The 15,956-nt window shown below is 38.2% G+C and overlaps 1 protein-coding gene across 1 annotated transcript; it reads right to left on the bottom strand.

Annotated features, from left to right (window-relative positions):
• Positions 1–6,581: 6,581 nt before the first annotated feature.
• Positions 6,582–10,258, bottom strand: LOC127641329 (ladderlectin-like). The gene is made up of 6 exons (XM_052124287.1): positions 10,105–10,258; positions 9,894–9,961; positions 8,980–9,065; positions 8,727–8,849; positions 8,472–8,586; positions 6,582–6,740 (listed from the first exon to the last, which is right to left on the bottom strand). The coding sequence occupies exons 2-6, from the start codon at positions 9,952–9,954 to the stop codon at positions 6,673–6,675; spliced, it is 453 nt and encodes a 150-aa protein (XP_051980247.1). The 5' UTR covers positions 9,955–9,961; positions 10,105–10,258; the 3' UTR covers positions 6,582–6,672.
• Between the last annotated feature and the right edge of the window lie 5,698 nt (positions 10,259–15,956).

The raw sequence follows: 15,956 nt of genomic DNA, 5'->3' as shown, positions 1-15,956 counted from the left end.
GTTTTAAATGAGGAAAACATTGTGCACCTTCAAGAAAGTTTATAGGAATTAGCATATTTAAAAGTAATGGACATTTCTATAGGTATTATACATTCTTCAGGTTATGCTCTGCTCTAAAATATTTAATTGTCTAGAAATTGACTGGGAAAGTCAGGGAGATTCAGTGTTTTTTTTTTTTCTCCCCAATTTGGAAAGCCCAATTCCCAATTTGCTCTTAAGTCCTCGTGTTGGCACAGTGACCTCAATCCTGGTGGCGGAGGACGAATCTCAGATGCCTCTGTGTCTGAGACCGTCGATCCATGTGTTTTATCACGTGGCTTGTTGAGCGTGTGGAGGCTTCACGCCATTCTCCACGGCATCCAATCACAGCTCACCACATTATAGCGACCACGAGGAGGTTACCATGTGTGACTGTACCCTTCCTAGCAACCAGGCCAATTTGGTTGCTTAGGAAGCCTGACTGGAGCCACTCAGCACACCCTGGATTCGAACTTGTGACTCCAGGGGTGGTAGTCAGAGTCTTTACTTGCTGAGCTACCCAGGCCCTCCCCTAGGAAATTCATTGTTAAAAATGGAGAGGAAGCCATGTTAGGTGTGTGTTTTTATTTAATTTTATTTCAGTTCTTTTATGTTTTTAGGGGTAGTGGAGTGATTGAAAAGTGGGGAGGATTTGCTAAGACATTATAAAATAATACAAATTCTATATAATTAAATGCTTATGGTAAATCTGGCAAAATTCTGAAAAGAAATGTATGTATGTGTGTTTGTATATATATATATATATATATATATATATATATATATATATATATATATATATATATATATATATATATATATATATATATATATATATATATATATTAGGGCTGTCAATCGATTACAATTTTTAATCGAATTAATTACATGGTGTCCCAATTAATTAATCGCATATACAAATATTTGTTGAGAAAGCCCCTCATATAACAATAATTAAATATATAAAGATTATACATATTTATATCAATATATAATTATACATAGTTATCTTTAAATATTAAAATTTTTATATATATATATATATATATATATATATATATAAATAAAAATATTCAGATAATTCAAATGCATTACATTCTTAATCATTGATAAGACAACACAAAAAGCGGCTTTAGAATACAATGTATTGTTTACTACCATATTATTGATCATAAGTCAATCATTGGCACACAGTTCACAGCAATCCATTACACAAGTGAATTTGTCAATCAATTCGAGATTTATTATGAGGGCTTGTTGAAGGACCCGTCAATTTACATCTACGTCAGACATTTTTTTTTATTTTATTAATGCTTACAAAACTTTTACATCTAGAGGCAAGAGGTATATTAAAACAAACAACAACAAAAAGGAAAATAAATAAACAGTTTAATAAAAATATCAAATTGTTTACATATTTCAATACACTTTACAGCTTTCTTGTTACTCAACTTGGAAATTGTTTTTAGGTGTTCCTGAACCTCTAAAACTAATGGTTTATAACCACCATACTTAAATTTATGAATGCTAAACTTTGCCAACAAAAGTAGAACATTAATCAAATAATATTCCTTATGAAGAGACATGTCATAGCTAAAAAAAAACGAATAAAACATTTTCAAAACAAAGCTGGGAATAAAATGATCTCTAAAAATCTTGCAGAAATCAGACAAGTTGAGTAGGGACAACTCCAAAATAAATGAAAGAATGTACAGAATATATCGACATCACAATTTTGAGAACACATCTTGAGATCACTTAGTTTACATTTGCGCTCCTTCAAGGGTTATGTTCTTGCGTTCAAAACACATGTCTGTGTTGTGTTGTCTACTGAAGTGTTTTCTTCACTGTATAAACTGTGTGTTGCTCATACAGCTGAAATTTCACTTACTGCCCTCTGGAGTAAACAGGTGTTACTACAAGCTTGCTTTTCTCAGGAATCTACCTTATTATGGTTTGTAGGCATGCGATAAAATATATATTAGGGCTATCAATCGATTAACATTTTTAATCAAATTAATTACATTGTGTCCTAATTAAATTTGAAATCACATATACAAATATTTGCTGAGAAAGCCCCTCATATAACAATAATTCAATATATAATGATGAAAGAATTATACATAGTTATCTTTAAATATATATAAATACAATTGTAAATATATATATATATATATATATATATATATATATATATATATATAATTCAGTTCAATTAATTTGACAAAAAAATAACACGTTAAAAAACTAACCAATTAATCATTAAAGATACCTTTCTACTGACTCTGTAAAACACCAAATGAAAGATGCCCAGGGTCCCTGCTCATCTGCGTGAACGTGCCTTAGGCATGCTGTACAGAGGCATGAGGACTGCAGATGTGGCCAGGGCAATAAATTGTAATGTCCGTACTGTGAGACACCTAAGACAGAACTACAGGAAGACAGGAAGGATAGCTGATCGTCCTCGCAGTGGCAGACCATGTGTAACAACACCTGCACAGGATTGGTATATCCAAATATCACACCTGCACGACAGGTACAGGATGGCAACAACAACTGCCTGAGTTACACCAGGAACGCACAATCCCTCCATCAGTGCTCAGACTGTCCGCAATAGGCTGAGAGAGGTTGGACTGAGGGCTTGTAGGCCTGTTGTATGGAAGGTCCTTATCAGACATCACCGGCAACAATGTCGCCTATGGCCACGAACCCACCTTCGCTGGACCAGACAGGACTGGCAAAAAGTGCGCTTCTCTGATGAGTCGCGGTTTTGTCTCACCAGGGATGATGGTCAGACTCACGTTTATCGTCGAAGGATTGAGCGTTACACTGAGTCCTGTACTCGGGAGCGGGATCGATTTGGCAGTGGAGGGCCCATCCTCCCTCATGTGATACCCTTCCTGCAGTTTCATCCTGATCTGACCCTCCAGCATGTCAATGCCACCAGCCATACTGCTCATTCTGTGTGTGATTTCCTACAAGACATGAATGTCAGTGTTCTGCCATGGCCAGTGAAGAGCACGGATCTCAATCCCATTGAGCACGTCTAGGACCTGTTGGATCGGAGGGTGAGGGTAGGGCCATGTCCCAAACATTTCTGGGGAAATTGCAAGTGCCTTGGTGGAAGAGTGGGGTAACATCTCACAGCAAGAACAGGCAAATCTGGTGCAGTCCATGAGGAGGAGATGCACTGCAGGACTTAATGCAGCTGGTGACCCCCTTTTTTTATTTTGACCCCCCTCTTTGTTCAGGGACACAGTATTCTATTTCTGTTAGTCACATGTCTGTGAAACTTGTTCATTTTATGTCTTAGTAGTTGAATCTTTTTATGTTCATACAAATATATACACATGTTAAGTGTGCTGAAAATAATAGCAGTTGAAAGTGAGAGGACTTAAAAGAAAGAAATATAGAAAACAAATATTCTCATATGTCTCAGATTATAAGCTGTACATCTCTCCAATGTCAAAATTAAGTAGCATGAGTAAAAAGTAAAAGTAGCATTGAAAAATACACAGCAAAAAAAATTATAATATTTTGAACTTTCCTTTTAAACACATATTTATTCACCTACTACATGACATACGAAAGTCTTCCACAGGGAAGGTTTATGCTTTCTAAAAAAATGTGTTTGCATATTAGACAGCATAGAAATATAGATACAGAGCTCCACACACAGACTTCAACACTTGGCGCACAAAACACAGTGGTAACAATCAGCAGATTTTTTTTTATTTTTTATCATGAACAGGTAACATAATACATGTAAACAAGAAGTTACCAAATGTCACAACAAAATGAACAGTAAAATGGTGTAAATTAACTTGTAAATGGTGAAACCATGCAAGCTCATTAATTATTCCAACACGGTGCTCGAAAAGTTTATTAAAATGTAACTATTTTATTTAAAAGTGAGATTTACTCATGTTATAGAATAAACATGACAAGGATTTCTACTTTATTGAGAAATATTTGAAACATGATGCATTGTAAAGATAACAAACAATCATAAATAATATTTACTTAAAAGCTAGAGCATTCATTTTTACATAGCAAACTTTGAACAAAGAAAAGATTCATTCTGTAAATAAGATGCACTAACTGGTTTACCCTTTCCACTGCCATCGATTCTCCATTGAAAGATTGGATTTCATTTCACTGTAAATGTGTTATCTACTGTAAATGTGTTTCATGTTTATCTTTATATAGAGAACAAGTTGAAATTATTGTGTGTTGCATTCAAAAGAATAGAAGTTCCAAATGAAAGTACAGGAGGAGCTTGTTCATTTAGGTATGCCAATCATATCTCAAGAATATTCTTTATAAGCGGCTGCTTCACTTGCACCAGTGGCAATTCTTCCAGCATGCCTCCACCTCTCCATTTACAACTTTATATGTGAAAATACATATAACAATTATTACCAAATTGTCTTTATTTTATTTATTTATTTTATCTTTAGTCAGATAGTCCAGAGGGGAACTCAGAGCTCAAGCACAGTCCTGTGCTCAAGCCCTTCCATTATGAACAGCATGCCAAATATGTTTACCTTGTGCTCCAGGACTATATGAAACAGAGAACTTGTGGAATTGTTTTATGTACTGTATAGAGCACATTAATATGAAGACAAAGTCAAATTTTTAGCCAGTTTGTTTATCCCGTACGAATGCTTTTTGAGGACCGAAAAAGAGTTTGGGAAAACATGTCTGGGAAAATAACGATATTTGGTCACCCTACATAAAATGTGATAAATTATTTTTAAAGACCAAGGAGTGGAAGTTGTCATGGTCAAATCACAAAACTTTTCAGATGGCATCTCTAAAAAGCCCATTGTGTCCATTTTAAGATACCAGCAATGACAGCTTTGCAGATCCTTGTTATTCTAGCTGTCAGTTTGTCCAGATACTCAGGTGACATTTCACCCCACACTTCCTGTAGCACTTGCCATAGATGTGACTGTCTTGTCGGCACTTCTCACGCACCTTACAGTCTAGCTGATCCCACAAAAGCTCAATGGGTTTAAGATCCATAACACTCTTTTCCAATTATCTGTTGTTCAATGTCTGTTTCTTTGCCCACTCGAATCTTTTCTTTTTGTATTTCTATTTCAAAAGTGTCTTTTTCTTCGCAATTCTTCCCATAAGTCCTGCACCCCTGAGTCTTCTCTTTACTGTTGTACATGAAACTGGTGTTGAGCGGGTAGAATTCAATGAAGCTGTCAGCTGAGGACACGTGAAGCGTCTATTTCTCAAACTAGAGACTCTGATATACTTATCCTCTTGTTTAGTTGTACATCTGACCTTCCACATCTCTTTCTGTCCTTGTTACAGCCAGTTGTCCTTTGTCTTTGAAGACTGTAGTGTACACCTTTGTGTGAAATCTTCAGTTTAATTTGGCAATTTCAAGCATTGTACAGCCTTCATTCCTCAAAACAATGATTGGCTGATGAGTTTCTAGAGAAAGCTGATTCTTTTTTGCCGTTTTTGACCTAATATTGACCTTAAGACATGCCAGTCTATTGCATACTGTGGCAACTCAAAAACAAATACAATGTTTAGCTTCAATGTAATAGCTTTCAGCTGTTGATATAATGACAAGTTATTTTCTAGTACCAAATTAGCAATTTAGCATGATTACTCAAGGATAAGGGGATGGAGTGATGGCTGCTTGAAATATGGTCTGTCTAGATTTGATCAAAAATGACTTTTTTTCAAATAGTGATGGTGCTTTTTACATCAGTAATGTCCTGACTACACTTTGTGATCAGTTGAATGCCACTTTGGTGAATTAAAGTGCCAATTTTACAAACTTGTGCTCAAATATTATGTGTATTTCTTTACGTAGTTTAACATTTTACTATGAACAGCAAGTGTTGAGGATGGCACAGAAAATAATGGGAGATAGCACACACCCTTTGAACCCTCATTTCGAGTGGTTGCCCCTTGGGCGGCGTTTAAGGACAGTCAGGTGTCTCACAAACCGTTACAAATTTACTTTTGTGCCTAAGGCAATTAGTTTATGTAACAAACATAATTGACTATTTTGTTATTAAATTATTTATTTGTAGTTATTATACATTTAAAAACTATTTTTATTATATATTTTATATATATATATGTTATGTTTTTTGATTTTTTTGTTGTATGTGTATTCAGTGTTGTCTGTATATGTGAAGCACCAGGACAGTCTGAATGAATTGCCCCATGGGGATTAATAAAGCTCTAAATGTAATTTCCTTCCAAAATAGAAAAATCTGTACATTATTCAAAATCTTTGGAATACCTTTGGCAAACTTTTCTACATGGACAAAAATGATTGGCTAGGTTTTAGGAGGATATTTTGACAAAATTGCAGCTTGATTGGAATTGACGGCTAATAAACATATTTCAATTAATATAACATTTTCTTTTTTTTTTAAAATCTTCATATAACAAAGAAAAAAGTTGAAATCTGTTCATCTTGATAAAATATCAACCCTTGGGACATAAAATTGCCTGAAGTCAAAGAAACACCCACATGTATCATGTTTTATATGAGTTTGAGTTTAACACCACAAGGCACGAGATTTGTTTTCAGTGCCTTTATTGATTGGAGGAGTCTTTCAATATTTCATATTGACAATCATAACATTGAAATGTATGAAGTAACAAAAACTCTCAGTGGCTTTGAGCACAAATAAAGCTCATTGAAGCTGAACACAGCTCATCGTTCCAACGTTGTTCACCTGAATGAACATTAAATACACTTTTGACTATAATAGTTTTGTCTGAATCAATATAGGACATGCTCATATATCAATCATGGAACAGTATAAAACTTGAAGCATTTTATGACATCCAAATTAGTAATTTACACTGATGAGTCAAAAGATTATGACCACTCACAGGTGAAGCGAATAACGTTAATAATCTCCTAATAAGGCCACATGTTAAGGTCTGGGTAGATTAGATTGTAAGTGAACAATCAGTTCACGTGGTCAACGTGTGGAATGCAGGAGAAATGGGCAGGAGTAAAGACCTGAGCGACTTTGACAAGGGCCAAATTGTTATGGTCAGATGACTGGGTCAAAGCATCTCTAAAACGGCAAGGCTTGTGGGGTTCTCCAGGTCAGCAGTAGTGAGTACCTACTGACAGTGGTCTGAGGCGGGACAAACCACAAACCGGCGACAGGTTGTTGGGCACCCAATCCTCATCAAATGTGCGAGGGCAACCAAGGCTATCCTATCTTGTACAAACCCACAGAAGATCACTGTAGCACAAGTCACAGAAAATGTTAATGATTGTTACGGGAGGAATGTGTCAACACACAATGCATCACACCCTGCTGCATATGGGGCAGCATAGCCACAGACCGGTCAGAGTGCCCATGATGACCCTGTCCACTGTTGAAAGAGCCTACAATGGGCAAGCGAGCATCAGAACTGGACCTTGAACATTGGAAGAAGGGAATGTGATGGCACTAGGATGCACTGTGGGAAGAAGACAAGCCGTTGGAGGGAGTGTGATGGTCTGAGCAATGTATTGTTGGGAAACCCTGGGTCCAACAATTCATGTGGATGTCAGTGTGACACGTGCCACCTTCCTAAACATTGATGTAGACCAGGTACACCCCTTCCAGAGGTGGGTAGTTTACTCCATTACATTTGCTTGAGTACATTTTTGGAAAACTTTATTTTTATGAGTATGTTTTCCTGTGGGTACATTTCACTCTTACTCAAGTAAATATCTGATGAAAAAAATGGACTTTTACTTTGTTACAATGGGTAGCGTTCCTGTCGTTACATTACTGGTTTTAATATAATAAGTTATGTATTGAAAACAACATGGTGGTGAATGATGACCATTTCCATAATTAACAATAATGTTAATAGTATATTATTATTATTAATAATTCTGTAATGCATATTAAATCTGTATCATGTACTTAAATATAGGAGAGTAAACTTAGGAGAGTACTTCCACTTGAGTTTTATTTTTAAAGTAACTGTACTTTTACTTCAGTAAAGTTGTTGGCACCTCTAACCCCTTCATGGTAATGGTATTCCCTGATGGCAGTGGCTTCTTTCAGTAGGATCATGTGTCCTGCCACAGTGCACACATTTGGGAATGGTTTGAGGAACATGATTAAGAGTTCAAGGTGTTGGCCTGGCCTCCAAATTCCCCAGATCTAAATCCGTTTGAGAATCTGTGGGATGTGCTGGACCAACACGTCCGATCCACGGAGGCTCCACCTTGCAACTTACAGGATCTGCTGCTAATGTCTTGGTGCCAGATACCATGTATAGACCATTTACATGACGGCGCTGTTTTGGCAGCACGCGGAAGACAACACCATATTAGGCAGGTTCTCATAATGTTTTGGCTCATTGGTGTATATAAATATTTTATGTGAAACTAAACACCAGGACCATAAATAAATATTGCATCGATTCAAGAAACCAGATTGCTTTCTTACTGTCCCGGCTGATCTCCAAGCAGTTCTCAGGAATATTATTATAAGTGTTTGGTTCATTGGGGCCCCAGTGGGTGAATTCAAATACAGACCCATCAGTCCACATCCATTGACCATCCTAATGAGTAAAAAAGTGATTTCAAAGACTGTACTGCTGTACTATATTCTCTGCATTATTGCTAAGCCTCATGTTTAAAGCATAGTCACTTTACAATGTCACTGCTTTTTTGTCCTCATTTTAAAATTAGGATGACTTACTACTTCACCATCATGACCGCCAATCCAAGCACGTGAGGATCCAGGCACTAGACTCAGTAGAAAATCATTGTCCAGTTTGCTCTGCACAGATGCCAGATTCCCACCAACACTTTGACAGTTTTTCTGAAGAGAGATATTGTTTCATAGTCAATGTTATCTTTCAAAGCATTAGTGGCAATGAGCATTAGTAACAGGAAATTCTAAGTATTCCTGACTTAATGAGTAAATTAAGTCATTTTTTAACTAACATTACCTCCGCTGTTGCCCAGTTAACCTCCTGAGGGAAGTGTTTGTAGCATTGTACTCCAAAAGGTTTCCATCCAAAGGGGCACCTTTTAGCTGCACAGCACACAAACTTTAGTGTCTTACAATATTCACAGCCAACAACATTTTATTATGTATTCTATCTATGTATTGTGTGTGCATTGTGAATATATGGATTTAGACATTGTTGGACCCTCGTTAGTTATAACAACATTCTTCTAGTCTAATTTTACTATTAAACTAATTGCTCAATCTTGTAATCTTACTATATATAACATATCCTTATCAATAGTTAATAACATATTTTGCAGATGATTTGTTTATTATGGACTAGACATTTTTGATATATAACATTTTATTATTTTACCAAGCAAGCACACAGACATATAAAATACGCAAGACATTTATCTTTGTTGTCAAACAGAGATCGTAGTTCACTTCGTGATTCTTTTGAAAATTATTCAAACTGTGGTGTTAGTGCAACAAAATAAACTATACAGTAACATTTCTAAGAACGAGAGCTTTCATTTGATATATGACATGCCATTTAATTCCATGAGAAAAATGTTTCTGTTCATACTTAGATTTCTACATAATCACCTCTAGGTGGCACTCATTTGCGGCGTAAACGTTTAAAGGCTTTATTTTGTTATTTTTTGTAACAAAAATGCAAAAGTGATGCTATTCTTTAAAAAGTTCAGATTCTAAGCTATCAAATGGTACCACATATGAGTGATTGGGACTTTTACAATTTAAGTGTAAACTTATCACATACTTCAAACCCTGCCCACAGACTCGCCGGAGTTTAAGCGTTAAGTTACTAAACAGATTTTGGCAAAACACAATGTTTTAACCTTTCAACTGGAATAAAAAGGGAATTTTGCAATTGTATATTAATGTTACCTTCTGCATTCTGCAGGAAAAATATACCAAAAAGAAGTAGAAGATTTCTCAGCATTGCCATGGTAAACCTGGAAATTAATATGCAGCAAAAGTAATACATTATATCCGCACTCATATGCTGTTCTTTGTATATTATCAGTGAATTTTAAAGACAAATCACAACGTTACTTGTAGTTGAAAGGTTGAGTATATTGCTGCACCAAAAACTTACCAGGGTTTCAAATTGCCTTCAGAATATCAGTGAAGATTGTGTGAAGCTTCATGAGAACCCCAATGTTTATACCACAATTGTCGTCAGCAGCAGGGGTGTAGATTCCATGGGGACACCATGATGAATGGAAACATGTAAATGCTTCGCGCTGCACCCCACCAATGTTCAATCCAAATCCACACCCTTGGTCAGCAGTGGACATGGGATACCATATCAAAATAAGATTTATGACTGTACTTGTTTTGGACCCCTCCACCAACGATTGAACAGGAAGTGTTTATGATCACCAAAATGTGTATTAACAAATGTTTTAATGATGCATTTTAAATGCTGTATAAATAAGTGGAAAACTGGGGTGAAAAAAAAATTATGCATAGTATAAAACTTTGTCTTTAACGTGATATTTTCTACATATTTAGCTGTAGATATAACACAAATTGTCTTACATTTTTACTTTTAACAAAGTTCAAATGTGTTTCTACAATTGGTATTATTAGGTTGTAAAGCACATCACTCACATAGTTACTTTAAACATGATGAACATACGGTTTAACAAAAATAGTTTAAACATTGTGTGGCAGCGGGGGCGTGGTCAAGCGCCCGTCCGGGAGAGAAAAGCGGTAAGGGCGCTCACACCTGAGCTAAAATTATGTCTAACACCTGTCTCTAATTTGCAGTAGCTTGAGGAGAGCGGCATAAAAGCAGACTCCGAGCCTCCAGTCGGGAAGAGAGAGCCCAAAAAACAACCCAGTGTGCTGTATGTTGTGTTTATTGTTAAAGAGAAAACGGCAATTAAAAAGCCTACCTTCAGTATCGAACCCTGTTTCCTGCGTCCTCCTTGATCACCCTTCCCGTAACTTTGTTACACATTGTTATTTCGCAAAAGCTTCCAAGTGATGAATGAGTGCATTTACGTGCATTTTAAATGTTTGATTTCAGTTGGATTAAATCAAAAATTCATCTTTTTAAAATGTCATTTAAATGCTTTAGTCTGACCAAAATCGTTCCAATCCGGTTTTTGTAAAATCGAACTAAGAGACCTAGATAATATGTTTGTAGCTTGGCTTCGTCCACCATGTATACATGTCAGTCGGACCTCAATAGGCCTTGGCATTATGTGCATGCTCTGAAAAACCGAAGTCGAACACAGAGAAAAGCAACAACAAGAACACAATTGTGCATTTTATAAGTGATCATACCAATGCCCTATTCCCTATGAAGATTGCAACATCTACTGTGAGAGCTTTGAAATTCTGAAAGGCGGAACTCACCTTTAAGTCATTTTAATGACTGGAAATTCAGTTTGAAGTGATCTTACAAAAATAACTATAAACAACTTTGTCATGATCTTATGTGGACTATTTTCACAAATGCCAACATCCGCGTAACTAAATTAAGTTTTACAATATATCCCGAGGTCATGGCATAAAGTTCTTAAATAGTGAAATAGAGCTGTTCATCCATGACATCAATTTGTAGGTGAGCACAAAGGTCTTATTTGCCATGGGCTCCCTCTGGATTTCCTAATGGGTGACGGGATGATACTTGGACGTTTTGTTCTACAACATAAATTACACACTTTCAAACCTCAACAAAACATCCACGTATCGTCAGTAATGTTTATCATAGACCTTATTTTACTAAAAAGTTTAAAAACGGCATTAAAAAAGATCCTGATGGAACCCATGGCAAATTCTCTTCTGGGTTTTTACAATTGTTATAATTATTGTTTCAGTGTGTTAACCTGTTGATACGCAATTTCAGCGCACTCAGGAGCGACGTCACTCTGCTTACATTTACAATATAATTTATCGTCTATAAATGTAATTAATGTTAACAAATTATGCATATTTTCAAAGGTCTAAGGGTTCAACATTGATATCCAAACTCTGTTTCACAATAGCAATGCTCCAGAAACAGCAATTTAGTTATTTATGCCAGGAGTACAAATGAAAACATGCAATATCAAAATGGGACTTCATACCTTTGTTATGAAATCGCGATCGCCAGATGAATCCAGTTTGCCACACTTGGGTCAATTGTCCATTACAAGCATTCATAAAAGTCTATCTCATAGCATATAAATGGTCAAGTTATTTATCAAATTAATGCTCTCTTGATTGTACAGTTAATTTTGTTGCCCTAATACCACAGATTGAAAGATTTTGAAAATAGTCACAAAGTGAAGTATGATTTCTGTAAGTCATCAGATACAAACATCTATTGATGATAAAATATTTTATATCATCACAAAGGGGATAATCTCAGCTTTCTAATGACACCAGATTGAGTTTCTAATCCACTCAGAGGCAGAGATATTCAATGAAACATCAAGAGTGGTGCTTGAACTGTTTAGACTGAATGTCTACAGTATGTATGAGCATATCTGTGAGGGCTAAGATTTGTATACTGTGATGGTATGTGATAGAGAAAGACAAATTATTTGTGCGGTTCTCTGAAAAATTAAGCCATTTTTTTTCAGTTAGTCCACAGTATGTGTGAATTGTGAGCTTTTAAATTTGAGTGTGCAAAATTGTGGGTGGCAGCCCAAAAATGCACCAGAGTTTAAGGGGTTAAACTGGCATGGAGGGTCCAAAAAACAGGTGCAGTCATAAAAATAGGTCTTAAATCTTATGTTGACACATGGTATCAGATATGCAGTTTATACTTATGGCTCTGCAGTTGGATTCTGTTGTTGATAGCTGCATGAAACATCATGAGAAAGAAATGTGGTAAATAAATGTTCTCAAATGTTCTCCAAATTATATACTGTACGTCTTTAATTCATCAAATGAATGTAGCATGAGTTAATAGTAAGATTACACAGTGTAGTAAAACAAGTGCACACTCACTGAGCACTTTCTTTGAAACACTACTAATACCAGTTAGGGCTTCCCTTTGCTCTAAAAACAGCCTTAATTCTTCATGGCATGGATTCCACAAGATGCTGGAAACATTCCTTTGAGATTCTAGCAGTGGGGATTTCTTTAAGACTGCAAGGGAAGCTCAGCTTCCCCTATAATGTCAAAAAAATAATGGTCAAATATGTACTATTGTGTAAACAATTTATTGACTAAAAATGCATTAGAACACGTTCATCTCGAAGACGAGTTCGTTCAGAATCAGCTACATTACATATAGCAGGTCGGCTGACTCGATTTACTTCTCATACATTCCCGTAGCGTCAGTGCATTTCCCTGTTGAAGCCGAGCGTCCATTGACTTCAATGTGGCTGCTCTGAACAGTTTTTTTCAGTGCTCCGAAAATAGACGGTCATTGGATAAATGCTGCGATTATGTCCCGCCCACGGACGCTCAGCGTCTCTGGGGGTGAATGAGGAGTGGGCTGGCCCGGATTCCGGGCTTCCGCGTGATGATTGGAGGATCTGTCGAACGACTGTATCTCCTTTTGATTGACAGCGAATCTGTACTATAAGAAGTCACTGAAGCTATTTCGCGCTCAGTCCCATCGCGGATTTCTCAAGTGTAGTCGAAAGACAAACTGCTGCAACCTATTTCTTTATATTTGTTTGGCGAAATTGCTTGTCAATTTGCATAATATATTTCACACAATTATACACCACATTCCTTGTTTCAGTTTTACCAAGTTTAATATATTTTGTTTTAGAGCGTTCGTTCGTTCGTTCGTTCGTTCATTAATTCATTCATACAGTAGGCTAGGCTAGCGTCGTACGGGTGAAACTGCGCACGATGGCAGACGGTGCTAATATTGTCGACCTGATTTTGGCGAAGCCATTTGAAAGTCTTCCTTACGAGGAAAAAATTAGAATTAAACAGCAGGGCAGATCAACACCTAAGATTGATTTAGTGCAAAAAATAGGGTAAATAAGTTTATAATGTAGGCCAAAAATGAGCTTCCCCTCTTTGAAAGACCAGCAGCCGCCACTGGATTCTAATCCATGTTGACATGATTGCATCACACAATTTCTACAGATTTTTCAGCTGCACATTCATGGTCACAGAATTTCCCATTCTACCACATCCCAATGGTGTGAAAAAGTGTGTGTCCAAACTTATGGGGCTTTTCCACTGCATGGTACAACTCGACTCAGCTCACTTTTTTGGGGTTTTCCACTGTGGATAGTACCTGGTATCTGCTACTTTTTTAGTACACCCTCGGTCGAGGTTAGGGATGGGCGATACCACTTATTTCTATCGCGAAGACACGCAGGCTTGAGTGAAGTTTAAGATGCCTTTATTTGATAGATGTAAAACAGGAAGTAATGTCTCTCTCTTTGGCGTAGGCCCCATCCGGCAGTCCGAGGGAGTTGTACCCGGAACTGTCATGTCCTGCCGGAGATAGGAGGCAGGGGCGAGGAGCCTACCCCAGTGCGGGACAGGGCTCAACTGGTGGTGGTGGGGTGGTGGAAGTTGCAGTGTTAGCACACCGAAATAGCAATGTGATAGATTGTGAGCGGACTTATAAAGCAATGGCTTACGTGCGATTGGCTAGGAATTACCCAGCTAATGATGTGATGATGTACAGCTGATAGTCTTCCCGCTAGAACTACGCTGCACTTCCATTCCCCATCTGTCCCTCACTTCGATGTTGTGTCGAAGAAGCGACACTAGGGGTCTCTCTTGAGAGCCTCACGCACCTCTGAACTTAAGAAAAGGCCAATGAGAAATTGGCAGACAGAATTTGCATGTCCCGCCCCCGGACATATGGATATAAAGGGAGGGAAATGCGTCAGTCCATTCAGAATTTTTCTTCGAGGCCGACCGGTTGTGTGATCAGCGAGCTGTATTCACAAGACTGTTCACTTCATCTCTAAAAGAGCGTATGCTTTTGGATCTATGGCGCATATCAGTGGCTTTCTCCTTCTCTGCACGGCAGTGCAGCTTTGCCCCTGGCTCTTTTCTAAAAGAGAACATTTTCTCTAAAAGAGCAATACACAGCGGCGTTGAACATTCTTTTCAGGACGCGTCTTTATAAAGATGCCCTTCCACCCCTGTGTAGCTCCTGACGGTCACAGGCGGTGCCTCATTTGTCTGGGCCTCCTACTGGCCCACTTGGACTTGGTTCTCAGATGTCGTGCTCCTCGCGACAGCCCCTCCCTGGCGAATTGCCCTAAGGAAGGACCTTCATTCTTAGGGATGGGGCACCCTCTGGCATCCATGCCCAGACCTCTGGAACCTCCACATCTGGCCCTTGGACGGGATACGGAAGATCTAAGTGACCTACCACCTGCCGCCGTAGACACGATCAACCAAGCCAGAGCTCCCTCTACCAAGCAACTTTAAACCCTGAAGTGGTGCTTTTTCATGAATCGGTAAGTAGACGCAATAGATGGCAAGTGGTGTGTAAGCACAACTTGATTATCAGCTTCCTTAGAGGCGTCCGGAGGTTGAACCCTCCCTGGCCAAGCCTGTTCCTTACCTGGGATCTCTCAGTGGTCCTTTTGGGCCTTCAGAGATCCCCCTTCGAGCCGCTAGAATCAGTTGAGCTCAAGGCCCTCTCCCTGAAGACGGTCATCCTGATCGCGCTCGCTTCCATCAAGAGGGTCTCTGTCAGTGACACTTGCCTGGAGTTCAGTCCGGCAGACACTCGTGTCATCCTAAGACCGCGACCGGGCTACATGCCCAAGGTTCCTACGACTCCCTTCAGGGACCAGGTAGTGAACCTGCAAGCGCTGCGCCTGGAGGAGGCAGACCCAGCCCCTTCGTTGCTGTGTCCAGTGCGCACCTTGCGTACTTATGTGGACCGCACGCAGAACTTTAGGCATTCTGAGCAGCTCTTTGTCTGCTTTCGTGGGTCCGAGCACACTCGACGAGAAGTGTTGCATCCTCGTGGACACTGGCCAAAGGCACCTCCCTAGCAGACATATGCAG

This window comes from Xyrauchen texanus, chromosome 50, assembly GCF_025860055.1.
Source record: "Xyrauchen texanus isolate HMW12.3.18 chromosome 50, RBS_HiC_50CHRs, whole genome shotgun sequence".
Lineage (NCBI taxonomy): Eukaryota > Metazoa > Chordata > Actinopteri > Cypriniformes > Catostomidae > Xyrauchen > Xyrauchen texanus.
The sequence above is the reverse complement of the archived record's forward strand: the minus strand, read 5'-3'. Positions and strand labels throughout refer to the sequence as shown.